Source organism: Corythoichthys intestinalis, chromosome 14 (genome assembly GCF_030265065.1).
Source record: "Corythoichthys intestinalis isolate RoL2023-P3 chromosome 14, ASM3026506v1, whole genome shotgun sequence".
Taxonomy (NCBI): Eukaryota; Metazoa; Chordata; class Actinopteri; order Syngnathiformes; family Syngnathidae; genus Corythoichthys; species Corythoichthys intestinalis.
Window position 1 is genome coordinate 21,655,892 of NC_080408.1, and position 26,125 is coordinate 21,682,016.

At 40.7% G+C, this 26,125-nt stretch overlaps 1 protein-coding gene across 13 annotated transcripts in view; it reads right to left on the reverse strand.

Annotated features, from left to right (window-relative positions):
* Positions 1-1,620: 1,620 nt before the first annotated feature.
* LOC130929430 (discs large homolog 1-like protein) overlaps positions 1,621-26,125 on the reverse strand; it is a 56,263-nt gene continuing 31,758 nt past the window's right edge. For 2 of the 13 annotated variants that reach the window (XM_057856545.1, XM_057856548.1), the window contains 20 exons: positions 24,074-24,127; positions 23,896-23,946; positions 23,709-23,833; positions 21,191-21,360; positions 20,995-21,131; positions 20,804-20,930; positions 19,353-19,482; positions 19,129-19,288; positions 18,950-19,052; positions 16,230-16,344; positions 15,987-16,163; positions 15,847-15,913; positions 11,173-11,269; positions 10,171-10,212; positions 8,129-8,182; positions 7,953-8,054; positions 7,710-7,882; positions 7,233-7,342; positions 7,069-7,160; positions 1,627-2,545 (listed from right to left, as the gene is read on the reverse strand). In XM_057856545.1, the coding sequence (XP_057712528.1) occupies positions 2,439-2,545; positions 7,069-7,160; positions 7,233-7,342; positions 7,710-7,882; positions 7,953-8,054; positions 8,129-8,182; positions 10,171-10,212; positions 11,173-11,269; positions 15,847-15,913; positions 15,987-16,163; positions 16,230-16,344; positions 18,950-19,052; positions 19,129-19,288; positions 19,353-19,482; positions 20,804-20,930; positions 20,995-21,131; positions 21,191-21,360; positions 23,709-23,833; positions 23,896-23,946; positions 24,074-24,127 (2,193 nt within the window). In that variant the 3' untranslated portion in view covers positions 1,627-2,438. Of the gene's footprint in view, positions 2,546-7,068; positions 7,161-7,232; positions 7,343-7,709; positions 7,883-7,952; positions 8,055-8,128; positions 8,183-10,170; positions 10,213-10,936; positions 10,968-11,172; positions 11,270-15,846; positions 15,914-15,986; positions 16,164-16,229; positions 16,345-18,949; positions 19,053-19,128; positions 19,289-19,352; positions 19,483-20,803; positions 20,931-20,994; positions 21,132-21,190; positions 21,361-23,708; positions 23,834-23,895; positions 23,947-24,073; positions 24,128-26,125 lie in introns of all 13 variants that reach the window. The other 11 variants (XM_057856540.1, XM_057856541.1, XM_057856538.1 and 8 more) reach the window with 11 other exon arrangements.

Consider the following 26,125-nt stretch of genomic DNA (forward strand, 5'->3'; position numbering starts at 1 on the left):
TAAAATAAATAATGTAAAATATGGTTCTTTAAAGCAACATTCAGTAACTTTTCAGTTTTGGTTGACTTTAGCGACACAGGTGGACAAAAGCGGGATTGTTTTGCAGTAAGGAAGACTGCGTTTCCCATGAGGACCAGCGCAGTGTCGCAAAATCCTGATTTTCCGGTCACCTGCAGATGGATTAAATGACATTTCTGTTTCTAGCAGCTGTGTGAAGGATGAATAGTAATGAGATTATGAATCCAGTTGTGGCTAGACAATAGCATATGATGTTGGAAATCAGAAACATTTGATTTTGTACCATAGGGTAACCCCCAACCCTCAAGATATAAAAGAGGTGTCATTCAACTAGTCAATGTATCACAAATGTTATGAAAATATTTTATAAAGGTTGAAAAGTTACCTAGTGTTGCTTTAACCGTTCAGTTTACATAATTTTTAATGTCTCAAATATTGTAATGCTTTTTAAGGCCTGAATTTTGACTTAATGCTTTCAACTGCAAATGTTTGTCTATTTGCAACCACATCAGTTAGCTGGCCTGGTAGCTATGTTAGCTCCATTAAAAGAATGTTTAAAACGAAAAAAAATGAAAAAGTATCTGAACCTTTTGGAATTTCTCAATTTCAGCATAAAATCACCATCAAATGTGATCTAATCTTTGTCAAAATCACACAGATGAAAAAACTGCTTTAACTAAAACCACCCAAACATTTGTAGGTTTTCATATTTTATTGAAATTTCATGCAAACAATGACAGAAGTGGAAAAAATAAGTGAACCCTCTGCCTAAGGAAACTTAAAGAGCAATTGAAACCATTTTTTACCAAACAATTTAAGTCAGGTGTGTGCCCAATCACTGATGAGTGGTTTAAAGCTGCCCTACCCACTATAAAACACTGACCTGGCAAGAATTGTCTTGATAAGAAGCATCATCTGATGTGCATCATGGCACAGTCAAAAGAGCTGTCTGAAGACATGCAATCAAGGATTGTTGATTTGTAAAAAGCTGGGAAAGGATACAAAACCATCTCCAATAGTCTGTATGTTCATCAATCAACAGTCAGAAAAGTTGTCTACAAATGGAGTTTAGCACTGTTGCTTCTCTCCCAAGGAGTGGCCATCCACCAAAGATGACACCAAGAGTTCAGCGCAGAATACTCAGGTAAAAAAGAACCCTAGAGTGTCTCTAAAGAAAGGGGGGGGGGCACAAAATATAAAATGTGATGGTTCACTTACTTATTTTCCCCCTTCTGTCATTGTTTGCATAAAATCCTCATTAAAATATGAAAACCTATAAATGGGTGGCTTTAGTGGAAGCAGTTTTTTCATCTGTATGATTTTGACAAAGATCAGATCACATTTGATGATTCAGAAATGTGAGAAATTCCAAAAGGTTGAGACACTTTTTCATACCACTGTACCAAAAAAAAAAATATATTTTGAATGTGCAAATAATGAGAAATGAGCATATTTTATACTTTAAAAAAAGACTAGTGCTCATATGTCATGAGATTTTCAAAGACATCGTCAAAAGCATTTCCACTTTTTTATTTTAAAAATAAATGTTAACCCCTTGATGCTTGAATTCACATTGAACAAATTTACATCAAAAAGCATTCATATACTAGTAAGTGCACGGAAACAAAAATAAATGTAAAATTAAATTGAAATATACAACAACAACAAAAATTTAAAAATATAGAAAATTTGAAATAATTTTAAATTTATAGATATGTATATTATAGGAACTTATTAATAAATGATTTTAATGTGTGTAATGTGTACTGAGTTCAGAGTATTTTAGTGGAGTAAATCACTCACCTTACATCTGCTACAATAGAGCCCACCAGAGAAGTCTACTGTCACAAGATCAACTCTCTCACTTCAATAGGATTAGATGTCCCGGACTGTCCAGGGCAGCCAATAGTTTGAAATGTTTTTTTTCTTCTTTTGGCCAAGATGCGCCCTCCCACCAATGATTTAATCACAATTACATGTCAACATGTACATGAATGAGTTCCTTAGCTGCCACCCTCCCACTATAAATGGATTGGCTGTCTATCATTGTCAATAACAGTGAATGAGCTTTTTCTCCTCTTCGTGTGCCATCTGTAATAAAAAGTGACACTAAAGAAACATGAGCTTCCTGTTTGAGCTTTTATTTGGTTAAAAAAGAAAAATAAGACAGGAAGTGATCATATTGAAATCTTTTCTGGTGATAACGGCCATCAATATAGACTTTGTAGTTTTTGCGTATAAGAAAATAGGCGGCCGAGCGCATTCCACTTCTCGGCTAGCTCGTTAATAAAAGTCGTTAAGTTGACGCCTCCCCCTGGCGTCGGCTCGTTTAAAGGGTTAATGTGAGCGGACGCTCGATCTCCCCTACCCAGCACCCTCCCCCACCTGGAAACTTGCGTGCTTTCTGGAAATGCGTCGGTTCATAGCTTCTCCTTGGACTGTACCCAGATGAAAGAGCCGGAATGATCCTCGATGATCTGCTTGCTCTGCTCGTAGATTTCCTCCAGGGTGTCCCCCTGCACGATGGCTGCGTACGCACACACAATTGTCATAGTTAAATTTAGAAGTCATTTACCAAGTATATATACAATTGCTACGCCTGCCACCATGAATCGACAACTATTTTGAGTCAATGTTGAGCTAATTTGCTACACTACTGGCCTAAAGTATTGGCACCCCTGCAATTCTGTCAGATAATGGTCAATTTCTCCCAGAAAATGATTGCAATTACCAATGTTTTGGTAGTAATAGCTTCATTTATTTTGCTTGAAATGAAAAAACACAAAAGAGAATGAAAATAAAAAATAAAAAAATCATTATCATTTCACACAAAACTCCAAAAATGGGCCGGACAAAAGTATTGGCACCCTCAACCTAATACTTGGTAGCACAACCTTTAGACAAAATAACTGCGAACCGCTTCCGGTATCTATCAATGAGTTTCTTACAATGCTCTGCTGGAATTTTAGACCATTCTTCTCTGGCCAACTGCTCCAGGTCTCAGATTTGAAAGATGCTTTCTCCAAACTGCCATTTTCAGATCTCTCCACAGGTGTTCTATGGAATTTAGGCCTGGACTCATTGCTGGCCACTTTACAAGACTCCAGTGCTTTCTCTCAAACCATTTTCTAGTGCTTTTTGAAGTGTGTTTTGGGTCATTGTCCTGCTGGAAGACACATGAACTCTGAGGGAGACCCAACTTTCTCCTATTGAGCCCTACGTTATATGTTGCAAAATTTGTTGGTAGTCTTCAGACTTCATAATGCCATGCACACGGTCAAGCAGTCCAGTGCCAGAGGCAGCTAATCAACCCCAAAACATCAAGGAACCTCTGACATGTTTGACTGCAGGGACCATGTTCTTTTCTTTGAAGGCCTCGTTTTTTTCCTGTAAAGTATGTTGATGCCTTTTCCCAAAAAGCTCTACTTTTGTCTCATTTGACCAGAGAACATTCTTCCAAAACGTTTTTGGCTTTCTCAGGCAAGTTTTGGCAAACTCCACCCTGGCTTTTTCATGTCTGGGTCAGAATTTGGGTCTTCCTGGGTATCCTACCATAGACTCCCTTTTCATTAAGACCCCGACGGATAGTACGGGTTGACACTGTTGTACCCTCGGACTGCAGGACAGCTTTAACTTGTTTGGATGTTAGTCGAGGTTCTTTATCCACCATAGGCACAATCTTTTGTTGAAATCTCTCGTCAATTTTTCTTTTCCGTCCACATCTAGGGAGGTTAGCCACAGTGCCATGGGGTTTGCACTTATTGATGACACTGCGCACAGAAGACACAGGAACATTCAGGTCTTTAGAGATGGACTTGTAGCCTTGAGACTGCCCATTGGCTCATTTTTGGAGTTTTATGTAAAATGATAATTTTAATTTTTTTCCCCTCATTCTCTTTTGTGTTTTTTCATTGCAAGCAAAATCAATGAAGATATTACTACCAAAGCATTTGTAATTGCAATCATTTTCTGGGAGAAATTGAGCATTATCTGAAGAATTGCACAGGTGCCAATACTTTGGCCAGCAGTGTACTGGACTGTCTCAGAAAATTAGAATACACAATATTCTAATTTTTTGAGACAGTCCTGTGTATATATACAGGACTGTCTCAGGAAATTAGAATACACAATATTCTAATTTCCTGAGACAGTCAGGAAATTAGAATATTGTGACTGAGACAGTCATGAAATTAGAATATTGTGTATTCTAATTTCCTGAGACAGTCCTGTATATATACACAGGACTGTCTCAAAAAATTAGAATATTGTGTATTCTAATTTCCTGAGACAGTCCAGTATATTTGTAAAATGAATGTAACATCGACATACGAACGCACCAACATACAATTGTTTCAACATCCGATGTAAAATTTGACTCGTCGTTTGTCTCGACATATGACGACGTGTTCGAAATACTATTTACAACAGCGTCGCAATTTCATTGTTTTCCTACAAGATGGCAGCATGGTGGATTTTCTTGTGAGAGAAATCAACATGGGTCCCAAGCAGGTCAGTGAAGGTGATAGTAGTGGTGAAAAAAGGTGATGCTTGCAATTAAAATGAAGAAAGAAATCGTAGAAAATATGAGTGTGGTGTGCATGCGCGTGAACTGGCAAGACTGTGAACAATACGGTCGGAATGTGTCTACAGTCACGATGGTCCTCAAGCAGATGGAACCCATCAAAATGGTCCACACCCGTTAAGTACAAGTAAAAAAGTATTCGACGAGAAAACTACTCAAGTACTGAGTAATTCCTTATTATGTCTTATTTAATTTTAAAACAATAGCACATTTGTTTTTCTAAGCACAAGGTCATCTATATGAACTATTATTAAAAATATACCAGAACCATCGAACTCTGACTGAAAAAAACAGAAATGAAAATCGCCCGTCCCAAGAGCATGACTGTCCTCTAGCGAACAAACACATTTTCCACTATGAAACTAAAACTCTGCTTTTCCTTGGTCTATCGATGCAAAATAGAAACTAAGAGTTTGAAGTCCGCACTTCTATTATTGACGGAAGCGCTCTGAAATACTTTACCTTTTACGGCGCTTTAGAGACACCACTTGTTGTGTGATGTTAGAACACAGACGTACTCATAAGACTGGACTGCAAGCTTGTGTGTGATGATGTAACAGTACTGTTGTATTGTTATATTGTTGTAATAAATTACTTTTCACATGCTGAGTGGCTCGGAGCGTTAGCATAGCATTCGTGTTCTCGCTAGCATTAGCATTTAGCGTGCAGAACGTCAAACTCTCAAGCAATTTTTTTTAACACACGCAGTTCGTGGAGTTCAGGTGGGTACATTTGAAAATAATGAACTGTTTTCCTGTTCAGTATGCATTATCATCACCAAGTGGGCGTTGTCCTTGTAGATGCTACATTATATATATTTTTTTAATTACCAAAAATAGCCACTTGCCCTAAACCTTTCTTGAATGACATATACATAAACTTTGTGTGATTTTTTTTTTTTTAATCAAAACAATTAAAGATAGAAGAGGGAAGAGATTCAGAGCCTAAACTGCATATTGAAATATAAAAATCTTTATATATACACATATATTAGGGGTGCATGATAGCCATTTTTTGAAAACGATACCGATATCAATAACTTCCTGCTCCTTAAGGCCGATACCGATACGATAACAGATAATATATACATATTTTTCAATGTATATTCACCTGAGTTTTTGAACAGTTTGACCTAACCAGAATTTTCATGATGACATGAACATTATTATAATGAACAAAAATAAAGACAAGAACAGTTTTGACTTCAAATAAAGTGCCCATATTAATTTTTACAAATAAATATAATTTGAGTCAATCACAGTCAGTCACTCAATATCATTGACGATGTGTTCCCTGAACAATAAGCACAGAACTAAAACAAACATAAACCCAATAGGTATTGTGCTTTGTCAGCAGATAAAACTTTCGGTGCAACAGGAGAGGAGACTTTTGTGGTCTTTGAGGTCCTTTTGAGGTCCATTAAACAACTTTCTTAACCTGGCAATTATAGGACAGCAAGCCTATCAATGACTAAAAGGCCTCTCAATAACTTGTAAACATAACAATGTAAAATGCAAACCATAGGCAAACATTTGCCAATTGCCATAGTAGTCATCACTCAGTGATACAAAAATAAGGCCTCTAGAACAGTAACAAAACTTATGCATACTGGCAAAACAGGAGTGGAAATAAACTCACACATCCCAATCCACCAACACCGTGCCAAAATTAATATTAATAGGCCCGATAATATATAATGTTGGATTTATTGGGATGACGTCATAATTCCTATTATCGGACCAATAATTATCGGACCAATAATTATCGTGCACCTCTAAAATATATTAGGGGTGTGACAGTACACACAAATCACTGTTCACTACAGACCAAACCTTAACCCAATGAAAGAGTTAGTAGCAGATGTTTTAAAAAAATGTTTTAAATATAAAAAAGGAGGGGAAAAAAACTGAACTCTCTTAGTGTATTTTTTAAATATTACAACAACAAAAAAAAGAAAATAATAACTTTATCCTGTAGTTTTAAAAATAATTTTTAGAAAATTAAATTCAATTAAGTGTATTAATTTTTAAATGGTTAGTTGTTTTATATTTTATATTTAAATTTAATTTAATTTTAATTAAAATAAATTTTAAAATATGTGAACAAACAAAACAAGGGAAAAAATATACAGTGTATATATATATATATATATATATATATATATACACACACACACACACACACATATATATATATATAAATACTATATATTTTGTATGTGTTTACTCCTACAATAATATAGATTAATATCGTTGTGGAGAGCATTTCAAACATGTGCTTCTGTGCTGGAAAACATGTACTTCCATAATATTCCTACTCAAAATGTTCTCGTTGCGTTGTTTTTTTTCGTTCCACTACACATTTTTGTCTCAAAAATCCAGAGTAATAAACAAAATAATCAGCGATTCATAATTGTTGGTGGCAGCGCCTAAAGAGCTGAAATTGAATCAATATTTAATTTTTGGGACCTGTGAAATGTTCAGTGAACTCGTGCTCCAACTTGGCCGCTCGCTCCAATGTCTTGCGGCTTTGCTCGTCCGTCAGACGTTTGTTCATCTCCCTGCGTGTGGTCACAACACATTGATAAGCTTTTGGCTTTTTTTGTTTGTGCATATGCGGCCAGGACTCTCACATGATGTTCTCCACAGACTTGGGTTTGATGAAGATGGCGATGGGGTGAAGCTGCGCGGCCTGCAGGCGCTTGATGGCGTTGCCTGACACGTCCAGGATGCAGTGTTTCCCCTGAACACACATTTCCAACATTAGCAAAAACAGAGAACTCGCACCCGACGAGTACAGCCATATTGAAGACACTTCATTGGCTGCCATTGACGGCGACAGACGTCCAATCCATTTTGAATGGGAAGAGAAAATGAATGAACGTTCATCATCGCTTAAGAACAGTCAATGTTGTTGCAAAAATGTTTGTGATTTATCATTCGCAGGCTAATCAAAATGACTTGGAGGTCCGGATTTAGGCCCCGCGCCACGAGTTTAAGACCTAAGAAAAACTGCTGCATATTCTGAGTAGAAAATGATGATGTTTAATTTCATTTGCATTTCAAATAGATAACACGGCAATAGCAGGAGGACAAAGTACAGGTGGTACCTTCTCGGCGACCTCTCGCACAGACTGGACACTGGTGCCGTAGAGGTGGTTGTTGTATTGCCCGGCTTCAATGAACTTGTGCTCCTGGATGTCCTTCTCCATCTGCTCCCTGGACGCCACAAAGTGATAATCTCGAGCGTCCACCTCGTAGTCGCGTTTCGGCCGTGTCGTGTCTGCCCGAAACAAAAGCCGTGTGAAAACCACGAAAAAGAGCAAAGCACAGACGGCTGCATCGGCACTCACGCGGGACACACGATCCAAATTTGTCGGGGAATTCCGAGATAAGGTCGTCATTGATGCGGTCCTTCATTGGGCCCAGGATGATGACCGGTCGTGTGTAGGTAACTGGATGCCAGGGTGACACACTGTCAGACAGCTGCAGATTGTTGACATGCTTTGACACTGGAGCGTGACTTTACCTTCCTGTCGCGTGACAGCTTCGTACGACAGGACAGACTCCTCCTGGCCGCCTGCTGGCATGACAGTCAAAAACCAGACATTTAACATCAATTATACTGGCAGTGAATGACCATGTTTGAGCGCCACTACTAGTGATAGACATCCCGTCCAAATTGATGGTGCCTTCATGGGGTGTTCAGGGGTGTCAACCCCCCCACCATAAATTTATTAGCCATAGTATTCTGTAGATTGCAATAACTGTACGGTCATTAGTCTGTGCAAGTATTATGTGGAGTGGATCCATATTTTAGGTGGGACTCCTGGTACTGTCTGTTAAATAAGTTTTCGTTTTCTTTGAGGTAGTAGGCACCTCTTATGGCTTGTCAGGTGGCCTTTTCCCTTTAAAAAAAAAAAACTGTCCATAGACATCTGTTTTTCAGTCTTCTTTGCTAGTGTGCTCGTTATTTACAGGATCAAAACCATTGGCCTACGTCCTACGTCATTATGGAGGACAGGCGCACATAGACATTAAAAATAAAATAAAACATTATTATATATATTATGTATTATTATAGCATAGCCCTTTAGGGTCAATATACAGTTGTACAACAAAAGTGTGGAGCATCTCCCTTTACAGTGCAGGATAAGTGAAAATCTCAAAAGTGACTTGCAAGTATAAAATCTAAATAAATAAATATAAATGTGTATGAGATAGATTATTTGCACTGCCTGAAGTTAGAACTAAGTGAAGTAGCGGCAGTATGACAGTGAGGGCATTGAATATTGCACATTAATATTGCACTTAAGTATTGCACATAGAATACTGATGTAAATGAATATTGGACATTGGGTAATACACATTATATCGATTAGACTGATAGATTGGTGTGTCGAGAGGCACAGGCCAGAATGCAGTCGTTAATAAATTAGTTCTGTGCCACTTGGAATTATTTCTGTGCGGCCCGGCAGCAAATGCGCCACAGACCCGAACCCAGTAGTTGGGGACCCCTGGAATAGATAGACCTGTTCCTGCAATGCACATTTTGACCAGTAAAAGGCACCCATTTTGCACCGACTTGCTATAATAATTGGATTCCATATGTAGTACCACCATTTGACCTCAAGATGTCCCTATATCCCTGTAAAAGTGGGTAAATAGACTCCCTCTGCCAACCATATGTGAATAATGCATGCAAGACAATTTGAAATGGCAACATATATAATCCGCACAGAATAGACAACACAATCCATTCTAATATAATTATTAAATATTACACTATGCTAACTTAAAAGTCAAAACCACTAGGCACAAGTACTAGGAAATATTTAAATATCTTTACATTGGACCAAAAATATGTACGCTACTATGCTTCTGTTTGTACTGGATAGTTTTAGGTTGCAGCTCTACTTGATACATTTTATATTTGTCAGTTTAAAAGGGTTACACTTTAATTGAACTCAGTGTCATAAGACTGTCATCATGATGACATGACACCTGTCATGAATATGAATCAGGGCTTATGACAGATGTCACTGAATGTCATTTTGTAAATTACATCTACTTTGATGCGATATTGAGATTTTTTAAAATGTCTTTGGGTTGCGATTAGAGTTAAAGAACTGTGTTAAGAGTTACAGCACTTTATGAAATCTGTCATGAGCATTTATTAATGTTCACGGTAGTTTCATGTCAAAATTATGACAATCATATGACAGTTTTATGACTCAGAGTTCAGATAAAGTATTACCTTTAAAAGTCATTCATAAACTACATCTTTAGTAACATTAACTCATTGGCTGCCATTGACCGTGCCAGATGTCCAATCAATTAGAATTGGGTGGGTTGGCAGCGAATGTACGTTGCCACCCTCCCACTTCAAATGGATAGAACAACTTTTAGTGATAAACTCATTTAAATTCAAAGCAGAAGGATGAAAAGAGCTACATGATCAGAAGTCTCCCAGTTGAAATGGATTGGAAGTTTATTGTCGTCAATGGCATCCGATGAGGTAATAAACTTGTCTTTGGAGTTAGCTAGAGCTGTCGTCGTTGCGTAACTTACGGTAACTGCTTTCACTATCGCTGGCGTTGGACGTCACATGTTCTGAAAGGACAAAGCAGGTCACTCAAAAAAAATAGTCAAATCATCGATGACATCATTATCATCAAGACGGCAACGTCAAGCGTTAGCCAAAATTAAAAAAAAAAAAAAAAAAGTCTTCAGAGCCGGGAGGACCGCCCACGATGAAGATGCCTGCGGGAAAGGGAGGGGGCGGGGCTTACGGATCTGACTAACACAATTGTGTCAATATGTGGGCTTTAACATTGCGCTCATATTGTTGTAAAGTGTTCCTAATTTAAAAGAAAAAGTTCTAAAACCATTTATGTGCTTCTTTTGTAGTTCAGGTACTTGATAAATGCACTGTTGTGATTTAAATTAAAAAATTAAAAAAAAAGAATGAACATCTCATTCGGTCAATCTAGAAGGAACTGGTGTACCACTGCTGGTTCTCGTTTTAAACTTTGAGAATCACTGGGCTTGAATGAGTTTTAGACTATGTTGATAGACTATCAATATTTCCATCCATGTGTCATGACATGTGCGACTTTGGCATCCTGATATGAACACTGAACGTGTTGGAGATGTCTCCGTGAATGACCTATCAATCACTGGCGTCCAATCCATCATCTTTTGCTAACCGTTTCAGCCATTTGCCTAGATATGACCTGACATTGACTAGGGAACGGTCTGTAACTTTGTTGGGACGTGGTTTAAACATTTCCCGTGTGAGGGGAGGGGCCGCAGGTGGGGGGGGGGACGGACTCACTGTGTCCTTTGGCGAGCAGGTCGATGGCGTCCTGAAAGCGACAAGAGAAGAAGAAGCACAAACAGGAAGTTACGTCGTCACAGCGACAGACGGAGAGAGCAGACGCAACGCGAGGGATGGGCGCGCCTTTGGGGCCAATTGGCGGCCTCGTCGCCGTGACAACCCGGTCACCGGCTGATCTCTCTTCCTGTCGCTGACCGATGAGCGCAACGGGCGGGCGGTGCCGTCGTACTCACGCTCGGCGTCGCTGCTCTCCTGCTCGCTGATCTCGCGACCTTTCCCGAACAGGAAGGACCTGGCGAACACGCCCTTTCTACGCTTGTCGCCCCACGACTACAGGAAGTACACAGGAAGTACACAGGAGGAACAGGAAGTCTGTGCTCAAGGTCACCTCAAGGTCAAACTGTCAGTCAGTGGGTGGGCGGAGCGACAGCAGGAGGAAGATGAGGAAGGAGGAGGAGCCACACACATGAACAAATACACTTGACTGGCGCTGCCACAACAGTTAATTAACTCTTTCATTCTAATTGACAGTAGTATTGTCACAATAACTAACATTTTCAACCCGATATCGATACTCAAAAAAAGACTACAGCATTGTCGATACTACACATATTTAAAAAACTAAATTACTGTGCTGGCCAAAAGTATTGGCATCCCTGCAATTCTGTCAGATAATGCTCAATTTCTCCCAGAAATTGATTTTACGCAAAACTCCCAAAATGGGCCGGACAAAAGTATTGGCACCCTAAGCCTAACACTTGGTAGCACAACCTTTAGACAAAATAACTGATAAACCACTTCCGGTATCCATCAGTGAGTTTCTAACAATGCTCTGCTGGAATTTTAGACCATTCTTCTTTGGCCAACTAATCCAGGTCTCTGCGATTAGAAGGCTGCCTTCTCCAAACTGCCATTTTCAGATCTCTCCACAGGTGTTCTATGGGATTCAGGTCTGGACTCATTGCTGGCCACTTTAGAAGTCTCCAGTGCTTTCTGTCAAACCATTTTCTAGTGCTTTTTGAAGTGTGTTTTGGGTCATCTTCCTGCTGGAAGACCATGACCTTTGAGGGAGATCCAGCTTTCTCACACATTATGCTGCAAAATTTGTTGGTAGTCTACAGACTCCATAATGCCATGTACACGGTCAAGCAGTCCCGTGCCAGAGGCAGCTAAGCAACCCCAAAACAACAAGGAACCTCCGCCATGTTTGACTGTGGGGACCGTGTTCTTTTCTTTGAAGGCCTCATTTTTGTCCCCGTTAACTCTATGTTGATGCCTTTTCCCAAAAAGCTCTACTTTTGTCTCATCTGACCAGAGAACATTCTTCCAAAACGATTTTGGTTTTCTCAAGTAAGTTTTGGCAAACTCCAGCCTGGCGTTTTGATGTCTCTGGGTCAGAAACGAGGTCTTCCTGGGTATCCTACCATAGAGTCCCTTTTCATTCAGACGCCGACGGATTGTACGAGTTGACATTGTTGTACCCTCAGACTGCGGGACAGCTTGAACTTGTTTGGATGTTAGTCGAGGTTCTGTATCCACCACCTGCACAATGTTTCGTTGAAATCGCTTGTCAATTTTTTCTTATCCGTCAACATTTAGGGATGTTAGCCACAGTGCCATGGGCTTTACATTTATTGATAACACTGCGCACGGTAGACACAGGAACATTCAGGTCTTTGGAAATGGACTTGCCTATGCTTCCTCACAATTTTGCTTCTCAAGTCCTCAGACAGGTCTTTGGTCTTCTTTCGTTTCTCTATGCTCAATGTGGTACACACAAGGACACAGGATGTTATGTGCCACAGGTAAGTAACAGGTGCTGTTAATTACACCAATTAGAGAAGCATCACATGATTTTTCAAAGGGTGGCAACACTTTTGTCTTACTACTACTTACTACTTTGTCTTACTATTTTTGGAGTGTTGTGTAAAATGATTTTTTTTTTTTTTTTTTTTTACATTTTGTGTTTTTTCATTGCAAGCAAAATAAATGAAACTATTACTACCAAAGCATTTGTAATTGCAATCATTTTCTAGGAGAAACTGAGGATTATCTGATAGAATTGGAGGGGTGCCAATACATTTGGCCAGCAATGTAAATGTTATGTTTTAATTAACTCTTTTAGTGTTTCTTCATTGGTGGTCATCATTTTTGATCCCCTGCTCAAAAAACAAAAAACGAAAATGAACAGGAAGTGACCAAAAATGTATAGGAAGTAACCCAGGAATGACCCGAAATCATGGGAAACTGGCCAAAATGAACAGAAAGTCTAGTAGGTGCCCCAAAACCAACAGAAAGTGACCGTAAAATGCCCCCAAAATAAATAGGATGTGACTGGGAAATCCCCAAAAAATTCAACAGCAAATGATCCAAAAGTCCGGGAAGTGACCGCCTTAAAACGTATCTGAAGTGACCCAAAAATTAAAAGAAAAGAAAATACTGTATTTACTATTAACGTATTGGCTCCCAGTGACAGCGATAGAGGTCAAATCCATTTTGACTGGGGAGGCCTGTCTGTGATCAAACGATTACTGAAAAATAATCACCTAATGTCAGCCATCCCAGTTGAAATGGGATTTGACATTTACCACTGTCAACATCAACAGTTGAATGAGTTAAGAGGCTCAAAAAAAGCAGGATATGGATAATTTTCAGGTGACCAATATTTCTAAACCATTCATCGAGGATCAAAACAGATGTTTCATATGATCGTCGATTAGTTGAATTGTGGCAGCCCTGCAGTCTCAAACAAACACAAATACACACACATTCAAAATTGCACTCACATATAGCAACATTAGCAACAGCGCAAACATGTCAAATGTTTGGAGGAAGAGGCTTAGCGTGAACGACAAAGACCGAGAAAGTCAAGGTTTGTCATGCACTTGTCAGTCGGGTCGTTAGCAATCGGTCACGACGCCGCCGCTACCGCCGAGACGCTCAAAGATCAGCGACATGCAGTCGACATCAGCCGTGCGCGCATTCGCGCGCCCGTTAGTTGCTGGCATAGTGAAAAAAAAAAAAAAAAAAAAAACATAAAACAATTGCAAGATTGTTAAAGCCAACAGAAACAACGGAAAAACTCGACTTGCGTTTCCACAGAGTCTCAATTGAGATAATACTGTACGATAGCACATGCTAACTGAGCTTGTAATGTGACAGGCTAGCCTGCTAACAAGCAGGGATAATGTTTTAAAGGGACAGACAACAACTTTGATAACTGGCCATGTGAAGGACGGTTGCTCAAAGTATATAACTAACTGCCATTGGCAGTGATAATAAAATCAATGAAATACAATATTCAGTGCCTATCGCGATACTTTTTATCCCAATCAATATGCTCCCGCCAAGGATATATCGTTTTAAAAAGATGATAAAAGAACCACCAGATTGCTACCAAAAATTTCCACTAGACCAAAACTGTGCAATGAGCACAGTCAATGTCACTGAAACGTGTGCATTCACAGCCAGTCTTCTCGGTTTAAATAAATTGGACATCTATCGCCATCAATGGCATGCAATGAGTTAAATACTATGGGGGAGGAGGGGGTTCAATTTTAGAGTTTCTTGGGGCCGTAACTAACGTGTATCTGATTTTATTGTGTTTAATTTCATTAATTTAGTTGTATTAACATTATATTAATTTATAAATGTATTTAAAATAATACAAACAAATATATTAAAAAATGCAGTAATTATTAGGATTTTAAAAGAATAATTATTGCTAATATTTACCGTATTTTTCGGACTATCAGTTGCAGTTTTTTTTCCCCCCATAGTTTAGCTGGGCGTGCGACTTATACTCTGAAGCGACTTCTACGTGAAATTATTAACTCATTATTATATAATTCTACATGATATTTTGGTGTTTTGGAGTGACAATGATGGTTTGGTAAACTTGTTAGCATGTTCTTTATGCTTAAGTTATCTGAATAACTCTTAATAGCTATGTTACCTTAACATACCGGCCACGTTCGCATTTCGTTGTTCATGCATCATGTAACATTATCATATTGTACACTTATTCAGCATGTTCTTTATTTATTTATTTTTCCCCTTCAGGCATGACAAATCCAACAACATACAGCATTTATATGTGTTTACAATTAATTCAACCCGAAAAGAAAAGGGCAGACGGGAGAAGCTGAAGCTTATCGAGACCCGCCCCCGGTATACCATAGGACACAGAAAATATCGTATAACAATTTTTGACATTCAAACGGAGCTCAGGAAAATGCGTCCTTCGTCCTCCAGTCCTCCAATGTCTGTTGTTCTCTATTGTATTTCTATTTTAAATTGCCTTTCAAGATGACATATCTGTTCTATGTGTTGGATTTTATCAAGTATGTTTCCCCCAAAAATGCGACTTATACTCCGGTGCGACTTATATATATATATATATATATATTTTTTTTTTTTTTTCCCTCTTCGTTGGGCATTTTATGGCTTGTGTGACTTATACTCAGATGCGATTTATAGTCGGAAAAATACGGTAAATACTTCTTAAAATGAAAAAAAAAAAAAAAAAAAAGTCACTCGCTCTTTAAAGGGTTAAAGGTCTTACGTGTCAACTTTTGAATACCTGAAAGGGTGAAACACAAAAAAAAAATTGGGACATTGGTAATATCCACAGTAGCAGGAGGAAGGGAAGGTAATCTGGTATACTCGGCTAAAATAGTTCCAGTCACTAAAGGCCTTGTCTGTCCCTTTAAGAAGTTAGAATTAATAATCACTCATTGATGACGCTAGACGTGTAATCCGTTTGAGCTGGAATTCCAAACGGACTGGACGTCTAATAGCGTCAACGACAGCCGACGAGTTAAAAATTAGTACGTGCTCTCAGATGCGACATGCTAAGAAAATGGCGGGAAGGTTACGTGGACGCCGAGCGGGCGTGTCTGACTCACCCCTCGCTCTCGAGACTTGGGATTGAACTTGACCGTCTTTAACCTGGCTCGCTCTTTTTTCTCCACCCTGTCAAGCAAACAAAGTCAAATCAAGTCAAGTGTGTGTGCGTGCGTGCGTGCATGCGTGACGGCATGCCTACCTCCGCTTGCTGGGGATGACCCCGACATCTCTGACGTCTCCGGCGGGCGTCATGTGTCTGGCCTGCCACCACTCGTCATCGGAGGCGTTGACCACGTGCAGGATGTCCCCAAATTTAAAGTCCAGTCCCTGACTGGGGAGGCCTGAGTCCCGAGTTTTGTCGTAATCAAACAAGGCCCTGCGCATGTGCGTTCAGCGTCAACCGGGAGCAACGGCGAGGAGCGAGGAGAAGGCGGTGGCCTACCTGACGTACAGCGACCTCTTCTGGCTGGTCCTCAGAGAACCGGAGCCAGAGCTGATGCTGCTGTTCATCATTTGCTCCCTCAGATCATGGATCTTAGCTTCAAAGCGGCTGTACTCTACAAGGGGATGCAAAGGTGTCATCATCAAGGCAGATATGAATACGCCAATCCACAGCCATGTTTGCAGGGGCTACTGGTGTCACAATACTAAACTTTTCAGCTTGATTTTAAAACAGAAAAAAAATACCATTTTCAATACTACATGATTTTTTATTTTTTTTTAATAAACTCGCAGAATTTCTGCAATGATGGGCATTATTTTTGACAAAAAACAAACTACGACTGCAGCCATCGTTTATTTAGGTAATCAATTAATCTATCAATCACTTATAATAATAATCGGATAAGGAACATTGGTTTTGTTGCAGAATCAATTTTAGGAGATGTAAAACAAACACTAAGGCTACGTTCATACTACAGGTCTTAATGCACGAATCCGATTTTTTGTCATATCTGTTTTTTTGGCGTGCCCGTTCAGACTGCCTTTGTCCATTGAGACCATTCAAGCATTATGCATGCGCACTAATTCGCAGTCCGACAAGCGCTGAGCAAGACGACGCGCATGCGCAGAAGCATCAAAACAGATGATCACACATGCTGGCTGTCATCCGTCATTCCAGGGATATCATATTTTGCTTTTTAAAAATAGGACACAAATAACAGACGTAAATAATCCCAGTTTAGGCTTATATTTAAAGTATATGAATCGATAGCATGCACGCACTTTCTGTGCATGTCTAACACACACATACGGGCAGTTTGCCCCGACTCTCGGCTGTGTAAGCAATGTTGAAATATTGCTTATATGGAGCAGACAGAAAACCGATCATTCTCAGGCTTATCCTCAACCCATTTTAATTTTTTTATGACTGTTGTCAAGTCCGACCCTTCCTAAAAAGCCGTGTTCAAGGCAAGCTAGGCGCTAACAACGCACAGCTGCACCGCTACGTAGCGTCTCTCTAGCGTTTTGATGACGTAATTGCTGCATGAATTCCGATTAGAGAGACTGGACAGTACAGACCGCCGCGACAGTCTGGAAAAATATGGCCCAGATCGGATTTGAACCACATATGAAAGTGACCCAGATCGGATTTGAAATGGTCCTGTTCTATGCGACTTGTCACGCTCAGACCGTCAAGTTAATGCCTCACTCGAGTCGGAAAAACACGCAAAAATCGGATTCGTGCATTAAGACCGGTAGTGTGAACGTAGCCGAAGATTGCACTTTCAAAAGAGCATTAGATGCGAATATAAAATAAAATTCCCAAGTGTTTTTTTCAAACTATGCAGAATTGCACAACAAATTACACAACAGAAATAACTGCATTTAACAATAAATTAAAATACTTAAGATTAAAAAAAATAATGAGGATCGAAGTATAACAAAAGAATAGTTGGCGAACATGCATAGCAAAAGTCCACTAGCTTAAATGCTATAAAATGAAAACTTTTTTTTTTAACAGTGCTCTTAACAAATCATTCAAACAAATATTCCCGCAAAAAAAAAACTGCTAAATATACCTATAAACTAAATTACAAAGGCATAAAAAAACATTAGCTCAAACAAAAACACACAACTTTATGTTGGACTTAATAGGGAACAGCTGGATGCAGCCATGCTTGACGAGTTATGTCATTCACTGTTGCCAATAGAGGGCAGTGTATCCACCCATATCAATAAAACTAAATGCAAACACTTTAAAGTGATCCTCTTAAATACATGTAGGCTCTAATAAACCACAATTGTTCTCTTGTACTAAAATATGTTGTTAGAAACGCATAAAATGTTAAATCAATGGCAATATTTTATAATATTTAGTCCATATTTTGACTGTTAGTTGGCGCCATGGTTTGCGGGCCCGCAGTGATAACGTAATTGGTATCTTTCCAAATTTGTAGCGTGTTAAACAATTGCTTATTGCTGCCTAAACTCGCGAAGTAAAATGCCACGATGTGCTGCTTTTGGATGCAATTTCCAGTCAAATGGATACAAGGGGAGTGAAGTGAGTGGTCAAGGTGGAATTATTATTTTTAGTGAATAAATGTACATAAGTGGAAGCTTCTCCCCCTTTTTGGTCCCTGTATGCACGTACCCTACCCACCACGTGTTACAACTGGCGCCCGAACATTTTTCCTGGATCTCAGTCAAGTAAGGGATCCGTCTATTTTCTGGATCCGACGAAACGCACCAAAAGGACTTGGTGTGTTCGCAGACGCAAAGATTTTGGGTTTCGTCGATTAATATTAGATGAAAACAAAAGCATTTTGACGCGACTAAAAAAATGACTAAGACGAGTAAGTATTTAGATCCAAAAGATGTACATTAAAAGGACTGCCAAAAGCAACACTGCCCCAAACCATCAGAAAGTGACGAGAAATCATCAGGAAGTGACCGGGAAATGCCCCAAAATAAAAAAAAATAATGTACAGGAAGTGACCTAGAAATGCCCCAAAATGTACCAGAAGCAACACAAAATCAACAAGAAGAGGCCTTTAACTACTCTAAAATCAACAATGAAGCGAAGCAAAATTAACTCATTGCCCGCCATTGACAAGGATAGACAGCCAACTTATGTAAAGTGGGAGGACTGGCTGTGAATGCTCATCCTTCAACCAGTGATTGGCCCTATAAAATCAAATGCCAGTCCGTCGGACGACTCACCTTCAGGCCTGTAGTGCGCCACGATGGTGACCGTCTGGCCTGCATTCTTGAGTGCGGCAGCGGCCTGCTCATGCGTAGCGCTGCGGAGGTCCACGCCGTTTACCTGCGCGCAATCACACCACACCAAGGAGGTCACCGCCGTCTTCTGTAGACGCAATTGCCGACCGGACGTGACATACGCAAACCAGTCGGTCTCCCTTGCGCAGCTCGCCGCAGAGGTCGGCGGGTCCTCCAGCCAGGATGAAGGAAATGAAGATGCCTTCGCCGTCCTCACCCCCGACGATGTTGAAGCCTAGACCTGTGGTGCCGCGGTGCAGGACCACCTTCCGTGGCTCCCTGCTGGAAGGGCAGTCAGTCACGGGAATTTCCCGTCCCACCATTCGGTGAAATCACTTCGCCGTACCATGCAATATCGTCTTCTCCTGGCACGCCCTTGGGCGTTGGTGAGAAGCGTCCCGACGAGGCCGGCTGGGGGAGTGGCTCGGGCAGGAAGTTGGGAGCGCCGATATGATTCTCTGGGTGCTGAGGGAACGCTGATGACAGAGGACAGTTTTAAGGCAATGAAAGACGTCAAGTTAATTTCTACTGTAGTTAACTCATCGGATAACATTGCCAATGCAAGACATCCAATCCATTTTGACTATAATGAATAAAATTTAAGACCCATTTAACATTGATGCTGGCAAAAAAAGTACAAAAGATTTGAAGGAAAACTGGAGGCCTGGAATCATTTGCAAAGTACAGTAAATGAATTAATTCCCAGCTCTTTCACATGGTGACACAAATGAGCACCAAGTACTGCTACTACAATTTAGGAAAATTTTGGACATTTTAAGACCTTAAATTGAAATTACTGGAACTAAGAACTTTTTTTTTTTAAAAGACTTTTTAAGACCCCACAGATACCCTGATTATATTAGTGCAGCACTGCAGTCATTCTAATTTTTTGACATTTCATACAAGTGGTACCAGCTGTTAGAACAGTAGGAATCAGTGATATGATGACAATGAAAATACTTTGTCAGCGAACACTTTTTTCATGACTACAAGACCATAACGAGCTAAAAAACGTGTTTTGGGAGACTAAAACATAACGAGACCAATACCACTCTTCGTCTGACAAAATGAGAATGAGACAAAAATGCGCATTAGTTTCCATCACATGTTGACTAATGGTGCCATTTTTATGTGTAGTTAGCCTGTATCGTAGCTGTGTCTGCTTGTGTCACTCTTGTAACATGCTGCGCACCCATCCCCCTTCCCGACTCACCAGTGTGTCGTCTCCAGTCTCTATGAAAGCTTGCACACACGGTAAGATTTGTTTTCTTGGCGATAGAAATTATGCAATGTTGCTTTAGCTTTTTAAGGTCTGTATTGCGTGATCATCACCCACTACATGTAACTCGTAGCATTAGCATAGCATTCACGTTAGCAATAGGCTAATGCTAATGGCAAGTGTCCTCTTAAACTCTCGGAAAACATATTTTACATACGGAACGTGGCATCCAGGTGGGTATATTTAATTGAAAATAATGTACTGTTTGCCTGGTGAGTGTGTAAATTGGCTACAATATGTGCTCGTCTGTCAATGTTCAATCGAACATTTATTTTATTTATTTTTTTTTTTAAAAAGTATTTTACAAACAAAAACTTTTTTAGCATATGTCGACTAAAACTAGACAAAGTTACTCTTGATTTTTCGTCAGCAAAAACTAGACGACGACAAACACATTTTGAGATGACTAAAATATGACTAAGACTAATATGTATGATTTTCCAAAAGACTAAGACAAAAATTAAAAGGGCTGCCAAAAACAACACTGGTAGGAATATTGTTAGAGCGTTTGGCTTTACTGTGGTTGGCGGCGTCGATGAAGACGTTGCTCGGTTTGGCTACTTTCAGGTAGACCACGTCGGGTGTGTTCTTGAGAGCCGTCACAGCGTGTTCGTGACTCACGTCCTCAAGGCAGCAGCCATTCACCTGCACCCACAAAATACGTCATGTCACGTTGTCATGCCGCCACCGTGTCACCACCGAAGCTCACCGCCAGAAGCTTGTCGCCGATTCTCAGCCGCGCATCTCGGTGGGCGGCGCCTCCCTCGATGATCTTAGTGACGTAGATTCCATCGTCGCCTGGGATGTGCTGGTTGCCCACACCGCCGGCGATGCTGAAGCCCAGACCTAAAAACCACAAATTTCACTTCTGCTCTTTGGGGACGGGATGTCTGCGACATGCTCACCTTTGGGTCCTTTGACCAGTTTGACATCCACCACTCTGTCGCCTGCGGGCTTGCGACGCCGCACGTAGAGTCGCACCAGAGATCCCGCCTCCTTTAGCGCTTCCACGGCGCGGCTGTGCGTCACGTCACGCACGTCCACCTCGTTTACGCGCAGGATTACGTCGTTCACCCTTGGGGAAAAAAAAAACCCGGCCGGCAAAAAAGTCAAACTCTGGATACATTTATAGAAAATGCCAACTACAGTGATCCCTCGCTATTTCTCTCTCCCTGCTCTTTATTCGTCAGTCCGGCAGTGCACGTGCACTGGAGTTGTTTATGTCCATGACCTGACTGACAGAGGAATCTTCTAAAGCGCCGCATGCGTCAATAATCGTTTAACTTCTTAAACAGTAGTTATGGCAACTCATTGTGTGTAAGTGAGCAGCTCCAAACTTGATTTGAATTTGAGTAGACTCGTTCAGTGAAGCATTTAATAAAGTCAAGCATTTTTCTACTACTACTTTACTCTTGTTAAAATAATTTGGTGGGACAGTAACATGTTTAAAACTTGTCATGATTATTCAATTTGAAGTGCTTAAAAAACATATACACTCACCGGCCACTTTATTAGGTACACCTGTCCAACTGCTCGTTAACACTTAATTTCTAATCAGCCAATCACATGGCGGCAACTCATTGCATTTAGGCATGTAGACATGGTTTAAGACAATCTTCTGCAGTTCAAACCGAGCATCAGTATGGGGAAGACAAGTGATTTGTGTGACTTTGAACGTGGCATGGGTGTTGGTGCCAGAAGGACTGGTCTGAGTATTTCAGAAACTGCTGATCTACTGGGATTTTCACGCACAACCATCTCTAGGGTTTACAGAGAATGGTCCGAAAAAGAAAAAAATATCCAGTGAGCGGCAGTTCTGTGGGCGGAAATGCCTTGTTGATGCCAGAGGTAAGAGGAGAATGGCCAGACTGGTTCGAGCTGATAGAAAGGCAACAGTGACTCAAATAACCACCCGTTACAACCAAGGTAGGCAGAAGAGCATCTCTGAACGCACAGTACGTCAAATTTTGAGGCAGATGGGCTACAGCAGCAGAAGACCACGCTGGGTGCCACTCCTTTCAGCTAAGAACAGGAAACTGAGGCTACAGTTTGCACAAGCTCATCGAAATTGGACAATAGAAGATTGGAAAAACGTTGCCTGGTCTGATGAGTATCGATTTCTATTGCGACATTCGGATGGTAGGGTCAGACTTTGGCGTCAACAACATGAACGCATGGATCCATCCTGCCTTGTATCAACGGTTCAGGCTGGTGGTGTAATGGTGTGGGGAATATTTTCTTGGCACTCTTTGGGCCCCTTGGTACCAATTGAGAATCGTTGGAACGCCACAGCCTACCTGAGTATTGTTGCTGACCATGTCCATCCCTTTATGGCCACAATGTACCCAACTTCTGATGGCTACTTTCAGCAGGATAATGTGCCATGTCATTAAGCTGGAATCATCTCAGACTGGTTTCTTGAACACGACAATGAGTTCACTGTACTCAAATGGCCTCCACAGTCACCAGATCTCAATCCAATACAGCATCTTTGGGATGTGGTGGAACGGGAGATTCGCATCATGGATGTGCAGCCGACAAATCTGCACCAACTGTGTGATGCCATCATGTCAATATGGACCAAACTCTCTGAGGAATGCTTCCAGCTCCTTGTTGAATCTATGCCACGAAGAATTGAGGCAGTTCTGAAGGCAAAAGGGGGTCCAACCAGTTACTAGCATGGTGTACCTAATAAAGTGGCCAGTGAGTGTATATACACACACACACACATATTTTTTTAAATTATACTTTGGGAAAAAAAGTGAAAAAACATGTCTTATATGTATCTCTTTCCAATGCTAAATTGGGGGGCGGCGAGGGTGGGGGGGACGGGGGTTACTTCTCGGTTTTTCACTTATTGCTTTGATGGCGTTCCACGTCCAATCCATTTTGCCTGGGAGTTCTGTCATGCACTCGTCAAATTGGAATGGACGTCTGTTGCCGTCAATGGCAGTGAATGAGTTAATATACATCGAACATTTGAGTACACAATTACAATAAGTGTAAAATTACTAAAAAGAGAAAATTATTTTGTAATTTAAAAAGAATAAATACAAAATTAAAGAATTTTTGGGGGGAAATTTCTGAAATACTTTTTATTGAATTTACTTAATTTTTTTGTAAATTTTTTGTTTTACTCGTTTTGATTGTGATTTTTCCAAATCTAATTAAATTATATGTTGTATTTTTTCCATCTAATGTTCTATATTTAAAAATGTAAGCGAAGCTTTGGTAGCGATGGTAAGTGTTCCAAAAATATGTATCAATAGTTCTTTGGTAGTGAACAGGCCCAGAAATAAAAGACTTGGAATAAACCTGTGGCATGAGGCAAAATGAGCCACGGAAGCCAAGGAGTTCTTGCCGATCGGGTAACAGTTGTATTATGCACGTGGTCCCTGGGGGTCGATTGTGGGTAACACACACCTGAGGCGTCCGTCCTGGGCGGCGGCACCCCCTGCGATGACTTTGGTGATGAAAATGCCAGGGTCATCGCCCACGTGGGGGTTGTCCACACCACCAGCAATGCTGAAGCCCAGACCCGAATTACCCTGCGACACAAGGGCTGACGTCAAGGCTCGCCCGAAATTACGCGAGGTTCTTTGCAGCTCACCCTCTCCAACGTGATCTCCTCGTATTCGTAATCCGCCTCAGTTCCATTCACCTGCACACATACGTGTTCGGGGGTTATTAAACGCACATCCTTTTCAGACTTTGACAACTTTATTTTGCATACGTATACAGAAATATATTGATGCCAAAGCCGGGGGAAAAAAATGCCTGAAACTCACATAAGGGGGCGTATCCAGGCTGTCTGCGTTGACCAACACAGGAGGGGGGTTGGCCTGAACAACAAGACACACAGCACACTTTAACAAATTTCCAGCATAACGGAAGACGTCCAACAGTTTAACAATCATAGGTATCGTGAATAGCTGCTGTGAATGGTAACGCATGCGAAGAGGAGCGAGCCTTCATTCCGCCGACCTCTGTTACGTAAGAGCGGTGACCCCGCCTCCTGCCATGGCTAAAATTAGCCGGCATCGAGCGCATTGATCCGGCCAGTCGGCTCTTCATCGCAGAAAATAAACGGCCGCTCGGCCGCCTTTGGAGAGAAAGTCAATGATGTACTCATAGACTTCATGTTCCTCAACCAATCACACTTTTTAAACCCTCCAAATCAAATAGTAACGTCATTTGTAAATTGCAGCACCCCTGAAATGCACCTTCAGAATGCATACTCATAATAAAACACACCCCGATTTGCAAGCGAGCACTACGCTAGGCTCGTTCAACGCTGAGGCGGTATTGCTAACAAATTAGCCATGCTAAGCGACGGTCAACGTACTCATTTGTTTTAAAGACAAATCTTAATCACTGTAACAAAACAAGATGACACTATTCCTATTGCTGTCAATGGCAGCCAGAGTTAATCTATTTCAGGTTACAAGGGATTAAAAAAAAAAACACACAAAAATAATTACTATAAAAACATTTGAATATTTCTTAAATTACTTTTTTTTTAAGGTTGAATTTTTATAATCTTATTTAGAATGAGTTGTAATTTTTAATACTCAAGGTTTTTTTTTTATACACTACTATTTATAAAAGGGTTTATTTTATTAGAAATGATCCTTCAGTTATATTTTATATTTGTAATCACTCTTAGCAAAACACATTTGGGCAAAACTAATACTACAATTGGATGACAAATAGGGTCGCAATATATTTGACCAATTGGCCCCGGAGTTTGAGAGCCCTATCCTTTACGAATGTGATAAAAACTTTTAAGGAAAAAAAAAAAGGTCATAATTCGTGCATGAAAGGGTTAGTTTGACAACGTCCAGAACAAACTAGAGAAAAACAAGACAAGGATCCGGGATAGAACACCCGGGCCTGTCAGACTACCTTAGCGTAGGCCCGAGGCACGTCCGAGCGTGCCACCTTAGCGCCGGTCTTGGTAGGACTCTTCTTGACACTGTCGCGTAAGTTGAGAAAGCGGCCGCGAGCACGGCACGACGCCGGTACCGCGCACGCCGTGAAGGTGGCCAACGAGGCCCGCGCCTGTGACCGCCCAGCATCCCGCACTCCCTCGTCTGTCCGGACGGCCTCGGAGGTAAAGAGTTGCCGTGAGGACATTTTTGCCACGGCGGAGCAGTGCGGCGCTGAATGGCCTTCAGCGAGGGGGCGCGTGTGGTTGCATTGGCAGCCGAGGTCCGCCCACCGCATGAATAATCAATGTTTGCCTTCAGTGGACGCGTGTCAACACTTTGGACAGGGAACGTGACCACAACAGATGGACATAAAATGACTGAGAGAAACTGTCCACTTTTGTCTAGTTGGGGGGAGCCTCGGAATTCAAGCAGGCCTAAATCTGAATTCAACTTGAATTAATACTTTCTAGCAGAAATTATTATTTAATTTAATTTTATTTAACCCCTAAACGGCACTTACTTAACTCATTGACTGCCATTGACAGCGCTCGACGTTCAATCCATTTTGACTTGCAATCAGCGAATGAACGTTAGTTCAATCAAAATGGATTGGACATCTAGACCCGTCATTTAATAAATTGGATGGCATGCAATGAGGTAAATGTGGGGAATGGGGGGGGGGACTTGAATTTTACTTTGGGCTGTAACCAGTGTGCTTTTCTGTTTTTACCCACGTTAATTTCATTAATTTAGATTTTGTTAATATTTTATAAACTCAGAATTGTACTTATTCATTGAAATCTTAAAAAAACACATTACTAAAAAAATATAATAATAGCTAATTCATTCATTCTTTTTCAATGCCGCTTTTCCTCACGAGAGTCGCGGAGGTGCTGGAGCTTATCCCAG